This window comes from Euphorbia lathyris, chromosome 4, assembly GCF_963576675.1.
Source record: "Euphorbia lathyris chromosome 4, ddEupLath1.1, whole genome shotgun sequence".
NCBI classification, from domain to species: Eukaryota; Viridiplantae; Streptophyta; class Magnoliopsida; order Malpighiales; family Euphorbiaceae; genus Euphorbia; species Euphorbia lathyris.
This window is the reverse complement of record NC_088913.1, coordinates 21,297,341-21,319,763: the sequence shown is the minus strand read 5'-3', so window position 1 is coordinate 21,319,763 and position 22,423 is coordinate 21,297,341. Positions and strand designations below refer to the sequence as shown.

Sequence of the window (22,423 nt, the reverse complement as noted above, 5' to 3'; positions counted from 1 at the left end):
TAGCTTCCTTTTGCTTTATTTGCTTTTAATTTCAGTAGCGTTTTACTATCTTTTAGTTTAAATTAGCAATTTCCCTTATTTTTGGCATTTTCGGTGTTTTCAGGGACCTTTCGTGCATTTCCGAACCAGACCCAGGCCTATTGGAGCATTTTCGAATCATTCAGGGACCATCAGAGCACTTTTGGGATTCGTCAGGGACCATTAGAGCACTTTTTGGAAGCCCATGGACCTAAACAGATAAAAACCGGAGCCACAGTTCCTCAAATAGGACCTGTCTCGGCGAGACATCACCTGTCTCGTCGAGACAGGCCCTTGTCTCGTCGAGACAGGCCTTGTCTCGACGAGAGGAGGCAGGGGAAGGCGCGCCTGTGCCTTCCCCTTTGCTGAAATTCGCGGATCAAGGCCCTAAAAGCCCATTTAACACTTTGTAAATGCCATTTTTACCCCTGAGGCATTAGGGTTTCCTTCCTAACTCTATAAATAGGGAGATAAACCTAATCCTTGAGGGGGGATTAACCATTGAATAAATTAGAGAGCCGATAGGGTTTTCTCTCCTCCACAATGTAGATTTTTATTTTTAGTTTAGCTTTTCCTACTTTCTAGATTAGGTTTATTTTCTGTTTTGTTATTTCTTTCAAGAACAATTGATGGGAGAAGCTCCAGATCTTCTATTTTTGTAATCAGAATCGACAAGCGGGTTTTGGATTTCTATCTTTCCCTTTTATCTTTTGCGATTATATTTAATTGAAGCTTTTTCCATTATTCCTATTATCATTTTTGCTATGATTGGTTTGTCTATGAACTGATCTCCATCCAATTTGGGATGGGGATGAAATTGGTTGTATGAATATGTATGATTAGGGATCTAGGACCTTTGATTGATCAGTTTATGCATGCTTAATGCCTAGACATTGTTAGAAACATGATTTATGCTAGAATGAACATTGATAATGATCAACTAGCCTTTTATGTATATAATGTGCTTAATGCCTGTGACCCTGACATTAAATAGGATTATAGATAGATGAGAACCTGACCACGGAATCGTCTATCCCGAATTTGTATTAACCTGACTTCGCTAGAGACCACTAGGAATGAGGCTTTGTGGCTGGGCTACGGCTTTAGCCTTAGTTGTCAATAAACCTAATGCTTTGCATGACCTAGGGTATATGCCTAATCAAGCCGTCACCCGAATGCATGTGAATAGGTTAGACAAATCCCGTATAAATTTGTCTTTCACTTAGGACAATTACCTTCAATCATTGGTAAAACACAAATCTGAACTCCCTAAACCTATACCTAAGATTTAATCAAAGGAATCCTCAACCTATGTTGTGCCATCCGTCAACTCACCTTCTACCCTGTCAATTGTTCACTTTATTTTGTTATGTTTATTTCCTTTAATTCAATTAGTTAGTTATTAAAAACCCAAATCTTTATCCAATCCTCTAAACAATTAGATCATTCTAGGTACATTTACTAGTTATAATGAATAGTCTTTGTCGTTCGATCTCGTGCTTAGCACAATATTACTTGTTGCGATAGGATACACTTGTCCTATTAAATGCTATATACTTTACGAGCATCAGTGACCGATCCATGAGGTCTTTAGACTACGTGGTTCCTAGTCAAGGCGTGTCTAATGCTTGGGACCAGAAATTAGGGCCCGTAAGTGCCGTGGTTTGTCAATTCCTACGGTTTCCGGAGCGTCACTTCCGGTAAGGCAACACCTATATGAATCCCTAAAGATAGCCTGAATGGCATCGGAAATCGCGTTCTCCTACACAATAATCAATTACGAGTATCAAAACAAGTAGCAACCATCAACACAAAAATAGAGAGAGAGATTATGAATCATAAATTATAAATATGAAGAATGTAAATGTGAAATACAACCAAGCCTAGTACATAGGAAGAGTACAAGCTAATTAGCAAGTGAAAAGGGAAGAATCCACCCTCGGAACTAGCTAACCGGACTCAAGGCCGTCTCTTAGGACTTGGAAGTGGAACTGTCGAGCTTGGTGAACGGAGATGGAACGGAACTTTGATGGAATGCCGGGATCAACGAACAAGCTCTCAGAGTGGAAGAGAATTGCTATGTAAACTAAAATCTCAAACTATCTATCAAGAACTATATTAAGTATCAAAAAGTGTATACAAAGTCTAAGATGTGTAAGGTAAAAGAGATGATCAAAGATGGCTAAATGAGTGCTACTCAAACTTATTTATACACATCAAGCTAGGGTAAAGTTGTAATTTCATAAGATACAAGCATGGAGGAACATGATTTTCTGCAGATTTCCCATGGCACGCCTCGCGTATGGTGGAGTATGCCCCGCATAATTGTCCATTCCATCAGAAATCTCCTGCATGTGGACCAAATCCAGATCTTGTTGTCTCAATCACGCCTCTCGTAGACTGGGACGCGCCTCGCGTGTTTGAGTTTCTGAGATTTTATTGCTTGAATTGGGCCTTTTATGCACCGCGTAGCTGAAGCACGCCTCGCGTAAATAAGGTGGTACGTCCCGCGTAGGGTAGTTGACTCAGGGAGACCATGCAGTCTGACTTTCAGGATTAGGCTTATCATTTCTGACACATGTTCCACGCCTCGCGTGGTGGTTGGTACGCCCCACGTATTGGTGACTAGATCCCACGTGGTGCCTGCGGATTGAACAATTATTTCTGACCAAGTGTTTCACGCCCCGCGTGAAGGGAGATACGCCCCGCGTATGTTGGTGGAATTTCACTCCTTGCTCGTACCTGAAATACAATTCTCGAGAGCCGAGTTAGCTTGACGTTTTATTTTCTAAATTAATCAAAAATAAGGAAAATTATCCGAAAGTACGGAATTTATTTTTATTTCGTTATTTTATTTAAAACACTCTATTTTTGCAATTAAACTTATTTATTTCATCTAAAACTAAACCGTAAATCACGCTAAAAGATAGGGACGAAATGCCCCTATCAAACCTCCTCGGACTTTAAAGTTTTACTTGTCCTCAAGTAAAAGAAATCGAAAGACAAGGGATTGAGATTATTAAGAAACAAACCGTCGGTTGGTTTTGCCAAGTGCGTGATTCCGAAGCTAAAGTTTTATACAAAGTTTTCGGTAAGTACCTACGCAAACAAATGAGTGACCAAAACTTATTTGAAACTTCCATGATCAAATTTAATAGGCAATATTAACGGGGGTTGATCATCTTTTGAGAACCCGATAGTACCTCACCAAGGGATTTCACTCTTACGCTCAAATCTTGGTGGGTCGGTGTTTTTGCACTCTTCTTTGCACTTACTCGAAGTCACTTTGAGTTTGCATTTTCATCCAGGTTTTTCCTCCTATGTTATGGTCTAGGCAATATTAAAAATGAACCCGGATGGGGGTTGTAATGTGGGTGGTTTTTTAGTGGTTAATTTTTTGAAACTCGAGTTTAAACACCATTTTGATGATCGCACCGTGTTTTTATTTTGGCCTTAGTAGGTTCGTAAAATAATCTCGAAATTGCTCAGGTGGAGCTTGAGAATGCCTTTTGCTCTTTATTGAGTTTTTCTTTTTCTTTTTGTTTTGAGAGCGGCAAAAAAACCATCTCGAGAACTTATGGTGCTTACTTATCAAGGCCTTGGTTTATTTCGGGTGCGAATTGATTTTGTTGGTATTTAAACAAGAGAAAAAAGGGTTAATTGTTAAAAGGGTACTAACAAGAAAAGTCAGTTAATAGGCTCGAGGGGGTTTCCTAGAGGTTGATGAAAACGAGAAAAATAATTTAGAAAAAGAATTAGACTAAGTGGGTTCGTTTTATCATCTATTGCCATTTAAACCAAAATAAGTGTACTTAACCGGTATTAAGTGCAAACTCTATGGGTCGAGTGAAGTCAAAGCTCTCGAAAAATTATGAAAGAAATAGAGTTCTCGTACGAACTCATTTAGGCTCAAAATTACCTCACAAAATTTCGGGTTAACCGTGTACGTTCAAGTTCTCGTCAAATTTTCAACTATCCCGTTTTTATTGCCTTTTTGAATTCCATTATGGAGATGACCTGTGGGTTAGGACTCAATGCTTTTGTTTAGTACGAACCTAGGCTTTGCATAAATTCTAGAGTTTCAGAATTAAGACTAAAATTTCTTACTAAAACCGATCCTTTGTATTAATGTCTTTACATCTAAGGACAAATAACGGAACTTTTAATTGATGTCCGAGGGGGTAGTGTGTCAGAAAAATTAAAGAATCAATAAATTAGTTTAATTATTTTGTTGTTTATTTAATTTTGTATTTTTGTTTTTGTTAGTGCAAAACAAACGGTAAGTGCGGGGTTGCACGTCCCTCCGCGTTATTAAAATGACGCCTATTCCAAAGGCATCGCAAAAGAAAAGAAAAACAAAAACAAAAATAAAGATGGAATTTAAAGTAAAAATAGGACCCTTGAAGGTCAGGTCCTACGCGAGGCGTGCCCAGGGGGGCGCCCCGCGTAGGAGGTGCATTTTTAGCCATTTTTGGCAGATACGTGGGGCGCAGTAAGAGGGGCGCCCCGCGTGTTTGAGTTGCTGGGCTTTTTATGCAAGAAAAGTGACGCGCACGCGGGGCATAAAAGGGAGTACGCCCTGCGTGATTTGCCAAAATGGTGCCAGAGACTCAACTGCGCGGGGCGTGCTGGTGTGTACGCCCCGCGTAAGAAACTTGGATTAGTATGGGATTTGTTTTTTTTTCGTTGATTTTAATTGAAGAAGATAAAAAAAAAGGAAAACAAACGGATATGATACATATAAACAAAGGGTTTGAGGAACGCAAACCAAGGCTACGTTTAGAGTCGGAGTAGCTCGACTTTCTCATGATGTGCGCATGCTTACGGTGTTTGGAGGAATGTGGCTTCGCCGTGTTGTGGAAAAGTGCCTCCGCAGTATATTTTCAGACGGTGGCCGTTCACCCGGTGGGTTGCGTTGTCGAAACCTTGGATGTCGACTGCTCCGGACGAGTGGGCCTCAATAACGGTGTACGGTCCCGACCACCGACTTTTTAATTTTCCTGGGAATAGGCTGATGCGTGCCGTCTAGTGGTCGTATTTCTTACGACGAAATGTATATTACGATGATTGCGCTATGACTATGGATGTGATCTTTCTAAGTGCTCTATCTTTACTAGACGTCACTACTTAGAGGCAAGTGTACCTCGTCGTATCAAGTAATAATCTGGTTAAGACCGGGTATCGAATCCACGGGATTTATAACTACAAGTATTAAACGACTCGGTTTTATACGTTATCTAAGCGGTGAATACTTTGAGGTTGGTGTGAGACACAACTACAAACTACTCCTAACTACAAGTGAGGCGAATTTATATAACGAAACTCTATGGAGTGATATGAATGCGATAAGTTATAACTATGACAAATAATGACTTCTAATGTTTATACGGTTGATGATTTGCTCGTGCAAAGATGACTACGTGTAGAGAAACTGACTTGTAAAGTACTTAGACTACGTGGTTCCTAGTCAAGGCGTGTCTAATGCTTGGGACCAGAAATTAGGGCCCGTAAGTTCCGTGGTTTGTCAACTCCTACGGTTTCCGGTTTGTCACTTCCGGTAAGGCAACACCTATATGAATCCCTAAAAATAGCCCGAATGGCGTCGGAAGTCGCGTTCTCCTACACAACAATCAATTATAAATATCAAAACAAGTAACAAACATCAACACATATATAGAAAAGAAGATTATGAATCATAAATTATAAATATGGAAAGTGTAAATATGGATCACAAACAAGCCTAGTACATAGGATGAGATCAAGCTAATTAGCAAGTGTAAAGGGAAGAATCCACCCTTGGAACTAGCTAACCGGACTCAAAAGCCGTCTCTAAGGACTTGAATGGTGGAGCTCTCGAGCTTGGTGTGCGGAGATGGAGCGGGACTTTGATGAAATGCCGGGAGCAACGGACAAGCTCTCGAGATGGAAGAGTTTAGTTACACAAAGCCTAAAAACAAATCTAAACTACAACAATCAAAACAAGTATAGTTTTTGCTCTCTCTAATGGTATATCAAATGAGTGCTAGACACTCTTATTTATAGATCAAGCTAGGGGCAAGATTGTAATTCCACAAGGTGCAAGCATGGAGGAACATTATTTTGTGCAGAAATCCCATGATACGCCCCGCGTATGGTGGTGTACGCCCTTCGTGTATGCCCATTCCGTTAGAAATCTCCTGCATGTGGACCAATTCCAGATCTTGTTGTCTCAAACACGCCCTACGTGGAATGGCATGCGCTTTGCGTGTTTGAGACTCTGACTTTTTATTGCTTGATTTGGTCCTTTTACGCCGCGCGTAGCTTGAGGCACGCCCTGCGTAAATGAGTCTCTGAGCTTTTTGCTTTGAAGAACTCCCTTACACGCCCTACGTGTAAGGTGGTACGCCCCGCGTATGGATCGTTGACTCGGGGAGACCATGCAGTCTGACTTTTCAGGATTAGGCAATTATTTCTGACATTTGATTATACGCCTCGCGTAGGTTGGCATACGCCTCGCGTATGCTGACTCGATCCCACGTGGTGTCTGTGGATAGGGCAATCATTTCTGACTTGATGTTTCACGCCCCGCGTATGGGATGATACGCCCCGCGTATTGGCATGAATTTTGCTTCTTCCTTGTACCTGAAATACAATTCTTGAGAGCCGAGTTAGCTTGATGTTTTATTTTCTAATATTAATCAAACATAAGGAAAATTAACCGAAAGTACGGAATTTATTTTTATTTTGTTATTTTATTAAAACACTCTATTTTTATAATTAAACTTATTTATTTCATCCAAAATTAACCCGTAAATCACCCTAAAAGATAGGGGTAAAATACCCCTATCATAGGCGGAGGCGAGAATTATATAGGAGGACTTGGTCTCCTTTGTTGAATTACCTGATTTGCACGTGCTTATCGTGCCATTTCTTCATAAGTTTCTTGTAAATCTTGGCATTTTTGTACGAACCGAGACGAAGTTCATCAAGGGTATTGAGTTGGAGGAGACGTTAGTCCCTCGCGGCCTGCACATCAAAATTTAAAAATTTCAGAGCCCAATAGGCCTTATTTTTCAATTCCACCGGTAAATGACACGATTTCCTGAAAACTAAATGATAAGGAGACATCCCGATAGGCGTTTTAAACGCCGTGTGGTAGGCCCAAAGAGCGTCATCGAGCTTTAGGCTCCAATCTTTCCTAGAGGAACTAACCGTTTTTTCTAAGATACGTTTTAGTTCGCGGTTAGAAACCTCGACTTGCCCGCTAGTTTGCGGATGGTAGGGTGTGGAGACTCGGTGTGCAACCCCGTATTTTTGTAAGAGTTGGTCGAATTAGCCATTGCAAAAGTGGGAACCCCCGTCACTAATGATGGCTCGAGGGGTTCCAAACCGAGTAAAGATGTTTTTCTTTACAAATTTCCCTACTAGCTTAGAGTCGTTTGAGGGTAAGGCAACAGTCTCCACCCATTTGGAGACATAGTCAACCGCCACAAGAATGTAGGAGTTTTTATGCGACTTAGGGAAAGGCCCCATAAAGTCTATCCCCCAAACATCAAAAAGTTCGCAAACTAGGATCCCTTGTTGGAGCATTTCATGTTTACGGGAGATGTTCCCGCTCCGTTGACAAGCGTCACATGATTTGACGAAGTCTTGGGAATCCTTGGACAAGGTAGGCCAATAAAAACCACATTGTAGAACCTTTGCCATGGTCCGACTAGGGCCAAAGTGCCCCCCCGGCTCTTAGGTGTGACACATATGCAACACATGATTTACCTCTTCTTCCGGTATGCACCTACGAATGATATTATCAGCACAAGATTTAAACAAGTAAAGTTCTTCCCAAAAATAGTTCTTAGCGTCGTGAAAGAACTTCCTACACTGCTCGTAAGTAAGGTGCGGGGGAAGAATATTACCGGCTTTGAAGTTCGCCATATCGGCGTACCAATGTAAAGGTGTTACCGCATAGAGAGTTTCGTCGGGAAAGGTCTCCTTGATCTCCACAACTTTCGGAGATGCGGCTTGCTCGCTTTGTAATCAGGAAAGATGGTCGGCTATGACATTCTCCACTCCTTTTTTATCCCTAATTTCGATGTCAAATTCTTGTAGGAGTAGAATCCACCGTATCTATCGTGGTTTGGCATCCTGCTTAGTAATTAGGTACTTGAGAGCTGCGTGGTCATTGAGCGTTTTGCTCGCATAAAAAATGGGGCAGAAAATTTTATCCACCCGTTGGCCCAAACAAGAACCTAGAGCCAAATCACTCGCATCACACATAAGTTCAAAGGGGAGACTCTAATCGGGTTTCACCATGATGGGTGCATTAATTAGTTTTTCCTTTAGCGTGTTAAATGCAAGCAAACATTCGGAGGAAAAACTAAATTCCGCATCCTTTAAGAGGAGTTGGGTCAAGGGGGTTGCTATTTTAGAAAAATCTTTAATGAATCGCCTATAAAACCCCGCATGACCTAAGAAACTCCGAATCCCTTTAACATTGATTGGAGGAGGCAATTTCTCAATCACCTCAATCTTGGCCGGATCGACCGCGATTCCTTCCTCGGACACCTTGTGTCCTAAAACAATACAATCTTGAACCATAAAGTGACACTTTTCCCAACTAAGAGCTAGGTTAGTGTCCTCGCAACGTTGAAGGACTTTATCAAGATTGCTCAAACAAATTTCGAAGGACGACCCAAAAACAGAAAAATCGTCCATGAAGACTTCCATGAAATCCTCAATCATCTCGGATAATATAGTCGTCATGCATCGTGGAAAGGTGGTGGGAGCGTTACAAAGCCCAAACGGCATCCGCCTATATGCAAATGTCCCATATGGACAAGTAAATGTCGTCTTTTTTTGATCCGAAGGATCAACGGGGATTTGCATATAGCCGGATAGGCCATCGAGGGTACAAAAGAATTTATGTCCCGCCATTCTTTCCAACATTTGGTGAATGAACGGTAAGGGAAAATGATCTTTTCGGGTGGCTTCATTAAGTTTCCTATAATCAATGCATACTCGCCACCCTGTTATCTTTTGTGTGGGAATTAATTCCCCTTGATCATTTTCCATCACCGTAGTGCCCCCTTTTTGGGAACGCATTGGACCGGACTAACCCACGGACTATCGGAGATAGGAAAGATTATACATGCGTCGAGGAGTTTGATTACCTCGGCCTTCACTACCTCTTTCATGTTGGGGTTAAGTCATCATTGCGGCTGCACGAAGGGTTTGACTTTGTCCTCCATAAAGATGCGATGTGTGCAAATGGTGGGGCTAATTCCTTTAATGTCGTGAATGGTCCATCCAAATGCGCCCTTGTGTTTTTGTAACACCGCAACCAATGCTTCCTCCATTTCCGCTGTCAAAAGTGAAGATATAACAACGGGTAAGAAATTAGGAGGTTGCAAAAACACATATTTTAAATTAGGAGGCAAGGGTTTAAGTTCCAAAGTCGGAGGCTCTTCGAGAGATGACTTTGATTTAGCTTTTCTATCCCGGTCCAAACCCTCGAACCGGCTCCTTGCCAACAAACATTGTTCAATCTCGGAGGAGTACTCAAATGGCTTGTTCAATGGCTCCTCATCCAAATGCTCATTACCATCTATTTCCGAAGAGGTTCCCGTTGAAGACCTATCACAAAAATCCTCAACAAAAAGATCAATAGAGTCTACGGAATTTAAAAAGTTGCAATCCTCCATGGTATGAGACGAGAATTTCATGGAGTTGTACACGTTAAACTCTACCTCTTCGTCTTGCAACCGTAGGATGAGCTTACCTTCGTGGACATCAATGAGAGTCATACCCATTGTAAGAAATGATCGTCCTAGGAGGATTGGTACCGAATCGTCTTCCGCCATGTCGAGCACCACAAAATCGGCGGGGAAAATGAACTTGTCCACTTTCACTAAGACATCCTCCACAACTCCCTTAGGCCGGGCAATGGATCTATCGGCCAATTGAAGCGTTATATTGGTAGGCTTTGGCTCTCCCAAGCCGAGCTTCCTAAACACAGACAAAGGCATTAGATTGATACTAGCACCTAAATCACATAAAGCTCTACTAAACTCAACATTTCCAATCGTGCATGGGATAGAAAAACTTCCTAAATCCTTGAGTTTAGGTGGGAGTTTATTCGTTATAATCGCGGAGCATTCCTCCGTAAGCGCTACCATTTCGTTGTATTCTAACTTCCTCTTTTTGGCGAGGATTTCCTTAAGAAACTTCGCATAGGTGGGCATTTGTTCTAATGCCTCCGCAAGCGGAATGTTAATGTGAAGTTTCTTAAAGATTTCCAAAAACTTGCCATATTGATGGTCCAATTTTTCCTTTTTAAGTCGTTGTGGAAAAGGGAGCTTCGGTACATAGACCCCAATTGGATCACACACATTCTTATTCTTATCCGAGGAAGTCGTGGGTTTTGGAACCGAACCGGGGTTGCTTACCACTTCCAGTTCGTCACTTACCTTTGGAGCGGTTGGAGTCGCCTTTGGAACCGGTGGTTCCAAACCCTTACCACTACGGAGAGTTATTGCTTGTGCGGTCTCCCGGTTCTTGGGTCTCGGGTTTTGCTCGGTGTTAGTCGGGAGAAACCCATGTTGTCTCTCTTGTTGTTGGCGACTTAATTGGGCCACTTGATGTCCCAAATCCCTGCAAAAAGCTTCATTGTCAGCAAGACGGGAAGATATCTCCTTGAGGAGATCAATTACCGTAGAGTCTTGCGCATTGCTAGGAGGTTGAGGACTTTGTCCTCCTTGGGCGTTGGGGATTGGCCCGAACCTTGCTCCATGAACTCATTATGGAATCCGGATGGGGGCTTCAACACCTTTTGATTGTTGCCATAAGACAAACTTGGGTGTTGGTGTTGAGGTCTCCATCCGCTATTATTATTATTATCACGGTGGGGATGAGCATTCGAGTTGTGAAAGGAGTTGTGATTAGAATTATACCTTGGTTGTCCTCATACATAACTTACGCTCTCGGCATCACCGGTGAAAGGACTTCCGGCTTGACAATCCTTGCCATGGCAGTTGCCACTGTAATGTGAGCACAATAGGACTTGTGCTGTATTCTGGAGGCTCAATTGCGCCTTTAAGGCGTCTACCTTTTTATTCATCTCATTCATGGAGATCTTAGGAGCCTCGTCTTCTATGGCAAAAGTTTGATGTCGCGAGGGTCCGGCAAGCCGATCCTCTTGCCATTGGATACTCTTCCTAGCTAATTCGTGGATGAGCTCGTAAGCCTCGCTTGCCGATTTTCGAAACAAATCCCCACCTGCGGCGGAATCAACAGTTGCACGATTAGTGGGAGTTAAACCATGGTAGAAGGTACTTACCAAATCATGCTTAGGGATGTTATGGTGGGGGCAGTTTCGGAGCAACTTCCGGAACCTAGCCCAAGCTGAATGGAGGGCCTCGTATTCAAGTTGGCTAAAGGATGTGATATCGTTCCTCAACTTAACCGTCTTGGAAGGCAGTAAGTAGTACGAAAGGAACTCCTTCTCGAGCTCCTCCCATGACGTGATCGATCCCGCCTCCAACGAGTGCAACCACTCCAACGCTTGTCCTATCAAAGAGAAAGGAAACAACTTTAGTTGGATGGCCTCAACCGGAACCCCGTTTTGCCGAGAAGTTTCGGCACACATAAGAAATTTATCAAGGTGTTCATTAGGGTTTTCATGGGGTTCCCCTCCGAATTGACCAAGTTGTTGGATTAGTTGGATCATGCTAGTCTTTATTTCATATGTGTGGGCTGGAATGGTGGGGGAAATGATTCCATTGCGGTTTTGGGGACGGTGCGGAGCAAGAATCTCCATCATCGAGCGCACGTCATTGCCTCCACCATTGCGGTTGTTATTCACGGGTTGCACCAGCGGCCTTTGGTTGACCTCGGGCTGGTTAGGTTCATTGTTGAGGTTTGCCATTTTCTCTCTCTGAATTCTACAAAGAGTACTTTCAATTTCAAGATCAATAGGAACGAGAGAATCACTCCGAGATCGGGTGTGCATAAAATAAATAAAGAAAGTAATTATAAACAAGAAAAAAAATGTGGTTAGTACAAAGTATATATAAAAAGTATATATGAACAATTTATACAAAAATAATGCCCAGACTAACAATAAAACGGTTTTGTCTAATATTGCAAGAAATTATAAATCCCCGGCAACGGCGCCAAAAACTTGATGGGGTCGTATAACGTACGGTAGAGTTTCTACGACGAAATATTTATATTATGATAAGTGCGTTATGACTATGGATGTGATCTTTCTAAATGCTCTAGCTCTACTATACGCCACAACTTAGGGGCAAGTGTACCCCGTTGTACCAAGTAATAATCCGGTTAAGACCGGGTATCGAATCCACGAGATTTATAATTACAAGTATTAGACGACTCAGTTTTATACGTTATCTAAGAGGTGAATACTTTGAGTTGATTCGGGGAACAACTACAAACTACTCCTAACTACGGGTGAGACAAGTTTATATAGCAAAACTCTTACGAAATGATATGGATGGCGATAAGTTATAAATATGACAAATAATGACACTCAATATGTAAACGGTTAATGTTTTACTCTTGCAATGACGACTACGTGTAGTGTGACCGATCCGTGAGGTACTTAGACTATGTGGTTCCTAGTCAAGGCGTGTCTAATGCTTGGGACCAGAAATTAGGGCCCATAAGTTCCGTGGTTTGTCAATTCCTACGGTTTCCGGAGCGTCACTTCCGGTAAGGCAACAACTATATGAATTCCTAAAGATAGCATGAATGGCGTCGGAAATCGCGTTCTCTTACACAATAATCAATTATGAGTATCAAAACAAGTAACAACCATCAACACAAATATATAGAGAGAGATTATGAATCATAAATTATAAATATGAAGAATGTAAATGTGAAATACAACCAAGCCTAGTACATAGGAAGAGTACAAGCTAATTAGCAAGTGAAAAGGGAAGAATCCACCCTCGAAACTAGCTAACCGGACTCAAGGCCGTCTCTTAGGACTTAGATGTGGAACTTTCGAGCTTGGTGAACGGAGATGGAACGGAACTTTGACGAAATGCCGGGATCAACGAACAAGCTTTCAAGGTGGAAGAGAATTGCTATGTAAACTAAAATCTCAAACTATCTAACAAGAACTATATTAAGAATCAAAAAGTGCATACAAAGTCTAAGATGTGTAAGGTAAAAGAGATGATCAAAGATGGCTAAATGAGTGCTAGTCAAACTTATTTATACACATCAAGCTAGGGTAAAGTTGTAATTTCATAAGATACAAGCATGGAGGAACATGATTTTCTACAGATTTCCCATGACACGCCTCGCGTATAGTGGAGTACGCCCTGCGTAATTGCCCATTCCGTCAAAAATCTCCTGCATGTGGACCAAATCCAGATCTTGTTGTCTCAATCACGCCTCGCGTAGACTGGGGTGCGCCTCACGTGTTTGAGTTTCTGAGATTTTATTGCTTGAATTAGGCCTTTTACGCACCGCGTAGCTGAAGCACGCCTCGCGTAAATAAGTTTCTGAGCCTTTTGGATTGAAGAACTTCCTTACACGTCCCGCGTGTAAGGTGGTACGTCCCGCGTAGGGTAGTTGACTCAGGGAGACCATGCAGTCTGACTTTCAGGATTAGGCTTATCATTTCTGACACATGTTCCACACCTCGCGTGGTGGTTGGTACGCCCCGCGTATTGGTGACTAGATCCCACGTGGTGCCTGCGGATTGAACAATTATTTCTGACCAAGTGTTCCACGCCCCGCCTGAAGGGAGATACGCCCCGCGTATGTTGGTAGAATTTCACTCCTTGCTCGTACCTGAAATACAATTCTCGAGAGCCGAGTTAGCTTGACGTTTTCTAAATTAATAAAAAATAAGGAAAATTATCCGAAAGTATGGAATTTATTTTTATTTCGTTATTTTATTTAAAACACTATATTTTGCAATTAAACTTATTTATTTCATCTAAAACTAAACCGTAAATCACGCTAAAAGATAGGGACGAAACACCCCTATCAATGCTTCGTCATAACATTTAGGCTCCCCTTCATCGGTCAATAACAGATAATTTAGATATTTTCTATTAGGCACATGAGGTCGAGTACTCCTCCTAAGTATAAGAGTGGGACTAGGAGGTTGTGGTGTGCTAGATTGCGGCATACTACTGTCATTATAGTCTCCAGGACATAATCTTCTTCTACAAATATTGGCCCACACTCTTATCTGAGCCGTTAGCGTCAATTTTATGTATATCCTCATACATGAATTTTCATTGAAAATTACATCTCTAGTACGGGTCACCTTTTTGTTTTCATCATCCCAGATGCGGTATCCAAACTCATCCCCTCCATAGGCAATGAAAGTGCATTTTTTTTTTTGGATTTAGGATCAAGTTTATCTCTTTTCCACTCCATACCTCCTTTGGTATTTTGTATTCTAATGGAGTCGATGGTCCTCAATTGATTAAGTACGCTACCGTGTTGATGGCTTCAGCCCAGAAATGCTTCGGTAGACCTGACTGTATATGGATGCTTCTGGCTCTTTCTATCAACATTCGATTCATACGCTCAGCTACACCATTGTGTTGAGGTGTACCTGGAACGGTTCTCTCCATCCCGATTCCATGCTCATAGTAAAAAAAATAAATGAATGCAGTTTCTTCATATTCACTACCATTGTAAGATCTTAACTTTTTAATCTTCAAACATGTCCTATTTTCAACCATAGCTTTCCACCTCTTGAACGCCTCAAACACTTCAGACTTATGTTTTACAAAGTAGTGTTTTCCACCAATTGATGAAGTAGTTGTTGGTCCCCATACATCGGAGTGAACAAGCTCTAACTTTCCTTTCTTTGGGGTTCTACCACTTGTTTGAAAGGTTACCCTCTTTTGCTTTCCAAGTATACATTGCTCACACATGTCAATCTTAATTAATTGTAGACATAGGAGTTTCCCCTTTGAATGCATAAGCTTCACCCCCTTTTCACTCATGTGTCCAAGTCATTGGTGCCACATATTAGAACCTTCATTACCTATTGCAACTGCAACTGAACAACACAACCACGTTGTCATATAAAGAGTACCAGTCTTTTTACCATGCGCAACTGTCATTAAACCTTTTAAAATCTTCCAACTATCACCTTGGAAGTTTGTAGTGTAACCTTCACTGGCCAACTAGCCTACTGAGATCAAGCTCTTTCTTAGATTGGGAATATGATTGACATCCTTCAACTCCCAAATCGATCCGTTTAACTTAATCTTCACTACACCTTTACCAACAATATCACATTGTTTATCATCACCAAGTTATACTTTTCCAAGGTTTCAGGGACATACCTCTCAAAGAATTCTTTCCTTGAAGTAGCATGGAATGATGCCCTAGAGTCTAAACCCCAAGACTCTTCATTTCTCTCTAAAGAGCATATCAACGCATCATCTCCTTCTAAGGAAGAAGTAACATTTGCATATGCCTTCGTCTCCTGTTTTTTCGGTGGACTCCTGCACTAATTTTTATAGTGCCCAGTCTTCCCACAATTCCAACACTCAATACTCTTCGATTTTGATCTCCTATCTCTGGATTTCCTTTGATAGTTTAATCATCCACGACCATTATTTCTGGTTGAATTTCTTCCTCTTGACTCTTTATGCAAAACTGAAGAGGTGGATGATTCACCCGACTCTCTAGTCGGATCTCTTCACTGAGAACCAGATCACGAACATCATCAAACTTTAACTTATTGCTTCCCGATGAGTTACTCACAGCCATGACAGTAGGCAGACAACACAAAAGTATTAATGCACATACTTCATCATCAAATTCAATTTCGACTGGACTTAATTGAGTTGTAACTGAATTAAGTTCGTTGAGATGTTGAGCTACCAACGCGCTTTCCGTCATCCGCAAATTGAATAACTACCTCATTAAATGAGCTTTATTAGAGGCATATGGCTTCTCATACATATAGAAAGATCTTTCATAAGACCTGTTGTGGTCTTTTCCTTTGCTATATTAAAAGCAACATTGCAAGATAACAGCAATCGAATAACTCCGAGGGCTTGTTTGTCCAGAAGATTCCAATCTTCATCTTGTTAGGGTTTATGTCCTATAGACAATTCTTTTAAGATATAAATATTAATGAATAATTTTTTTTTATTTAGTCATTTGTTTTAATAAGATATAGTATAACTATATATAAAAGGCATTAATCTTTCATAAAGAAAGTAATCCTAAGTTTATTTAAGTAGTTATAAAGTGTTCATACAAGCATGCAATGAGACTATACTTTATAATAGACCAATAAACTTAAAATCAACCCAAGTCAAGTAATGTGTGTTGGGGTTTAGTGTGCTATAGTTAATTGTTCTAGGATATAAACCAGCTGTAAATGAATTGTTCTTTATATCATTTGTTTTAATAAGATATGGTTTCAAACTATATAAAGGCAATTACTTTTAAGAACTAAATAAGTCTAAATAAAAGGAAATCCCTAAGTTTATTTAAAGTGATTATAAAATGTTCATACAAGCATGAAGTGAGACAAAACATTATAATAAACTAATAAACTTGAAACCAGCCCAAGTCAAGTAATATGTTTTGAATAGGGATTAACATAATACTGTAGAGACTTGCATGTAACAATGTTTTATATCAAGACAGAGAGCTGATCTCACAAGCTTCAGATATGCAGATATCTAGACAATTACGTGGATCCAGTGAAGGAGTTCATTAGGATTGGGGACCCGACTTGAGATAACAGAATGGATGGATTTATCCTATGTCACCTGTTCATCTCATTGGTATTAATAGGTATAAGTAATCCTCAGACTCAAAGGAATGTTAATTAGTGATTCTGGATTATGAAATGTGATGCTTTGACTCTGTTCAAACACAATCCATAACAGAGATGACTCTGGGGTGTGTGCGGGCATACGTTGGGTATCACATGAAGTAATTGCAGGATAGTTTACATTAGATTGAGCATTTGTTAGTCCTGATAAATGGGAGATACGTCCAAGGATCACTTGTGGAAGACTTAACTCTAAATCCTTGCAAGGTGATAGGTTAAGACTTGAAATGGAGATTTCACTTAACCTATCTATTCGGAGTTAACTCGGTCTGTATAAGTAAAACGAACGTCACGCTATATGTGACTTGACATAATCCATAGTCATAAGATTCTATTCAATGATGTAGTTGATAAATGATCGAATTATATTGGAACTAATACAGAAAGGCCAACAACGGAATCAACCAGTCTTCTTATAACTCTGGGGGAATGTTTAGGGTTCTACCTATCATAGTTCGCGCACTCATTCCGTTATACAAAGATTAAATGTAATTTTGGGAAATTAATTTAATGGTTGTATACGGCTAGTAGTAATAAGAACCTAATGTATCACACATAAGACTTTGAACCAAAAAGAGGAATGGATCTTAATTAATTGATGCAAGCCCAAATGAGTCCACTAAGGCCCAATACATGAGGGGGGGGGCGATTTTTATGTGTTACATAAATAATTAACTTGATTTTAACAATTTTAATTAGATTATAATTGTGGATTAAATTAATTATAGGATAATTTAATTAGAGGTTTATTATGATTAAATTACTTCTAATTATTATCCTATTAAATAAGATAATATTATCTTATAATTAATATTTAGATATAATTAAAGATAATAATAAATAAGAGTTTTATTTCGGATACAACTCTTAATTAATAACCTAATCCTGTCTAACTAGGGTTTTGATTCAAAAGGTTATATAAGCCCCCCCTCCCAATTATGTAAACTTCGTCAACCCTAGTCTAATCGAGGAGAGAGAAATTCGAACATCTACCGTAGTGGATTGATTTTCATCGCTTGCTTCCGATCAATTGATTTTCATCTCTTTATCTTTACCCTTGATCTTGTGTTGATTAATTAGAGGCAATCTATCTTGGTTGCTATTCATCGGTTGAATTCTAACTTGTTTGATCTTGTGTTTTGTTTTGTGCTCGTGAACTCGGATCTAGAGTTGAGGGCACTTCGCTAGCAACAATAGATAGTTCTTCTGAAAGGTATTATCTTCTATCCTTCCTTATATGAAATAATGATTAACGGATCTTGGAAAAAGGAAATAGGTTAAAAATTTTATATTTCCGCTGTATTTTTCATCAATGTGTTATAGGAGTTGATATATTACTGTCGAGACTTGCATGTAACAGTGATTTCTATCGAGACAGAGAGTTGATCTCATAAGCTTTAGATATAGAGATATCTAGAGAGTTACATGGATCCGATGAAGGAGTTCATTCGGATTGGTATCCGACTTGAAATAACAGTATGGATTGATTTATCTGAGTGTCAATTGTTCATCTCATTGGTATTAGTAGGTATAACTAATCCTCAGACTCAAACATTCATTAATTAGTGATTCTAGATTATGAAGTGTGATGCTTTGATTCCGTGCGAGCACGATCCACTATAGGGGAGGCCTTGGGGTGTGTGAGAGCAGAGTTGGGTATCACATAAAGTAATTGCAGAATAGTTAATGTTAGATTGAACATTCGTCACTCCTGATAAATGGGAGATATATCCATATGGCCGCTTCTAGTGAATTGAATGAAATCCTTGTAAGGGGGTACAGTTAAGAGTAGAAATAGAAATTTCACTTCTTTCAGAGTAAATTCAACCTCTACAAGTAAAAACGGACTCTTCGTTATATGTAACCTTAACACGTTCCATGGTGAAAGAATGTCAAACTCTTGAATTGAATGTGTGAGGAGGAAAGGAAGGACATGAAAATGTATGAGGTAAGCATGCCAACCTCTTTCGAAGTCACTTCTTGATCATTCCTTGGCTTATCACTCATCACTTTCCACTGCAATTGCAACAGAGACCTATGTCTGTCTTCCTGTAATGTAGCATAATAAAACTAAATCCAGGACTCAGTTTTTTAAATTGTAGCAGTTGACAAAACTTCATACCTTGGTTTTCTAAAGATTCAATTCCTCTTGTAGCCTCTTGCACTCATCTTCATGCTCAGTCCTCAAAGCTTTCATCTGAACATCATGTTCATTCCTCAGTTGCATGGTTTTCTGCCAAAATTAAGAAGAAGAAAAAAAATCATATGATCAGTAACTCAAGCATTTTAATTTCATGTTAACAGAACCTGAAGCTATATACACCTCTGACATTACCTCCCTCATCTCATTTTCAGCTATAAGTTGGGTATGCTTTAGCTCTTCAGTGTGAGCACCTTTGACACTCATTTCCTTTATGGCATGCTCCTGCTGGATGCCCAACACCTACAAACAAGAAGCACTAAAATTAACTAGAGATGAGGGTTGAAAATACAAATAGAAGATCATGTCCTTAATTTGCAAATAAAGTTTTGCAATTACAACTGTCCAATCATATGCCTCATGAATCACTACCATTGTATACATGATTGAGGAGTCTTGGTTGGAGGTGCAAATCTATTTCCTAAAATCTATAAATTACTAAAATATGTCAAGGAAGCGCAAAGCATAAACCTTTTTGGTCGCCTAATATACAGGTTTCAATGATACAACAGAATAAAAAGTGAGATGCATTTGAAAGAAACCATTGTCTGCATATCTAAGAAGCATGAAAATGTGCAGAGTGTATTAGCACGACTGGAGCAGTCATATGAAACAGAAAATCCAAGGCCATTGCATTTTACAAATGCAGAAAATGAAATGTTCAAAACTTCTTTTGCAGTGTCAAAACGATAATTCATATACTTTTACTTCTAGTCGATCCTCCAACCCTCCTCCGACTCAGACACCAAACATTAAAACACAAACTCGCACATATCAATCAAATGAAGCACAAGTTGCAAGCAATGCGGTAGGAAGAGTAAGCACATTGAGCTTGAATAGCAATTACAACATAAAATGTGATTAATCATCTCACCCGCGATTTAGAAGGTCTCCTCACATACACACTAACATCCGTCTAAATTGCACGAAATGTGATTAATTGCTATATGTGAAGGATAATTTCATAAAATAATATGTCTAAGAGGAAAAATGCAAATATTTCATAAAATTAACACCGGATGATTGAAAAAAAAAACAAAAACAGGACAACAATAATCACCCAGTTAGACTTCATGAAATTGAAACCCTGTACTACCCTCTTCCAAAAGAGGGATCGCTTTTGTTTTTTCAATGATCAAATGCCTACATCCTACTCAACAACAGGGTTCCAAACTTTCCAGGATTGTAAAACCAGATCATTTTGCGTAATGATATAACAAAATAAATAAATTCAATAGCGAAAAGAAGAATCAATAATTACATCATTGTTGTGAGGGAAAACTTTAACGCCGAAGGACTCGAAGGCAGAGCATCGATCAGGATAGGAGTGAGCTGTACGAATGCGAGAAGGAGGTAGAACTCCTGATTGAGCAACTCCTTTTGCTATACTCTCAACCATTTTTCCAGCTCCGATAAACCCTAGTTTGTAAGTTTCAATTGGAATTGGAATAATCTCCACAATTGTTGTTGAGCAGAATGCAGGATTAATCTTTAGACAATGCCTTCTGCTCTTCGTTCCGAACTTGCTCCGATCTACACTATATGCGAATCGAATCTGAGAGGAAATCATTTGCATCAAAATCGCGAATTTGATAGGAAGACATTTGCTTCAAAATCGCGGTGAAGAGATCGTACGTATGCCCATAGAAGATTAAGTGAAATAACCTAATTGCTTTAGTCATGGGCTTTACACTATGTTCAATATTAAAGCCCAGTGGATCACAAAAATAAATTGCCAAAAGCCTATTGAGACAGTCAACCAAAATGCTGCCATAAAAAAACCACTAAAACTCTGATTTTTTTGTACTGCTCTCGGATGCCTTGAAAATATTTGCAATTAATGTATAAATTATAAGACTTAATGCTTCTTTAGCCCCCTTAACTTGTCCAAATTGGTCATTTTACCCCTCCAACTCATCGAATGTCCTATTTACCCAATTAACTCCATAAAAATGGTATTTTTTACCCCTTAACTTGTCCAAATTTATCATTTTACCCCTTCTCCACTCATCGAATATCTTATTTACCCTCTTAACTCCATAAAAGTGGCATTGTTCACCACTTATGATCCTATTTACCCTCTTAACTCCATAAAAATAGTATTTCTTATCCCTTTATAGTAGTAAAAAAAGTTGGAAAAAGAAAGAACGAATAAAAAATACAAATAACACGAATATTAATATAAACAAGTTAAATACATTATATGTAGGGATAATGTACCAAAATAAGCCTATGATTTTTGGGGAAGTATCAATTTAGGTTTCACTTACAAAATAACATAAATATAGGTTTAACGTTTAAAAAAAGTTATCAATTTAGGCTTCGATAACGGATTGTAAATGGTGAAAAATACAATTTTTATGGAGTTAAGGGGGTAAATAGAACATTCTATGAGTTGGGGGGATAAATGGACAAGTTGAGAAGGTGAGAAATAACACTTTTATGGAATTACGGGGTAAATAGGACATTCGATGAGTTGATGGGATAAAATGACCAATTTGGACAAGTTAAGGGGCTGGAGAAGCATTAAGCCAAATTATAATAAGCAGCAAAAAAAAGTTTCCAAATTTTAGGAAGTACTAGCATCTTACAACTCTCAAATCATACGAAATTCTAATCTTACAACTCTCAAATCTGCATCTTCATATTACAAGTCTTAAGGATTGCACCAAGCCAATGACACAAATTAACAAAAGAGAAATGCTTTCTCTTAATAATCAAAACACTGTCTAATATATATTACTGCAATTAAACAAACGTCAAACCAGAAATGAGAGAGCTATATACCCAGAAATCTGTAGATCGAGCTCAACATAGAAATCTTGGTGCTAACACGAGAAGAGGATAAATAGCCAGACATTGCAAATCAGAGGTTGGGAATCAAACAAACCTAAAGTTGTTTTATTTCTACTCTTAACTATGGTGGGGCGTGATGTTCATACGCCCCCACCTGTGGTGGAAGCATATTGTTAATATGTCCCGACACGGAAAATTGATTTTTTAAAATTCATTCGACTTTATTATAACAACCATAAATAAAACATATTTTCGAACAAAAATACGTATCATTAGTCATTTCCCATGTTTTTTCTTTACCAAATTAGTCCACATTAGATTTTAGAGAGTTTTGAGTTTTTGAGAGGATTTGGGAATTTGAGAGGATTAGTGAATTTGTTGCAAGGGCAGTTTCGTCTTTTCACAGGACTAAATGTAGGAATTTGTGGCTAGGTTTAGTAATCCACGTAAGAAATGGTGAAGAAGAAAAAGAAGAAAGTCAAAGGTCAATTTTCTCCCAAAATACCTCTCTACCACGTTATCCACTTAACAGATTTCATCGCATTGATTTTGGTAACGGTGCAAACCACATAGTTGCGTTT

The 22,423-nt window shown here is 39.4% G+C and overlaps 1 protein-coding gene across 7 annotated transcripts in view; it reads right to left on the bottom strand.

The window, feature by feature from the left end:
• The window catches only part of LOC136228059 (pyrroline-5-carboxylate reductase-like), a 32,698-nt gene extending 12,003 nt beyond the window's left edge, over window positions 1–20,695 (bottom strand). Inside the window, exons 1-5 of one of the 7 annotated variants that reach the window (XR_010688399.1) lie at window positions 20,308–20,695; window positions 19,182–19,289; window positions 18,969–19,079; window positions 18,809–18,895; window positions 1,457–1,780 (exon numbers count right to left, since the gene is read on the bottom strand). Coding sequence is in view for 2 of the 7 variants with exons in the window: in XM_066016888.1 (XP_065872960.1) it covers window positions 18,978–19,079; window positions 19,182–19,289; window positions 20,308–20,622 (525 nt within the window). In the remaining 5 variants the exon portion in view is untranslated. Of the gene's footprint in view, window positions 1–1,456; window positions 1,781–1,900; window positions 2,761–6,585; window positions 6,640–13,048; window positions 13,816–17,904; window positions 18,896–18,968; window positions 19,080–19,181; window positions 19,290–20,307 lie in introns of those variants that run through there. The other 6 variants (XR_010688398.1, XR_010688400.1, XR_010688397.1 and 3 more) reach the window with 6 other exon arrangements.
• Between the last annotated feature and the right edge of the window lie 1,728 nt (window positions 20,696–22,423).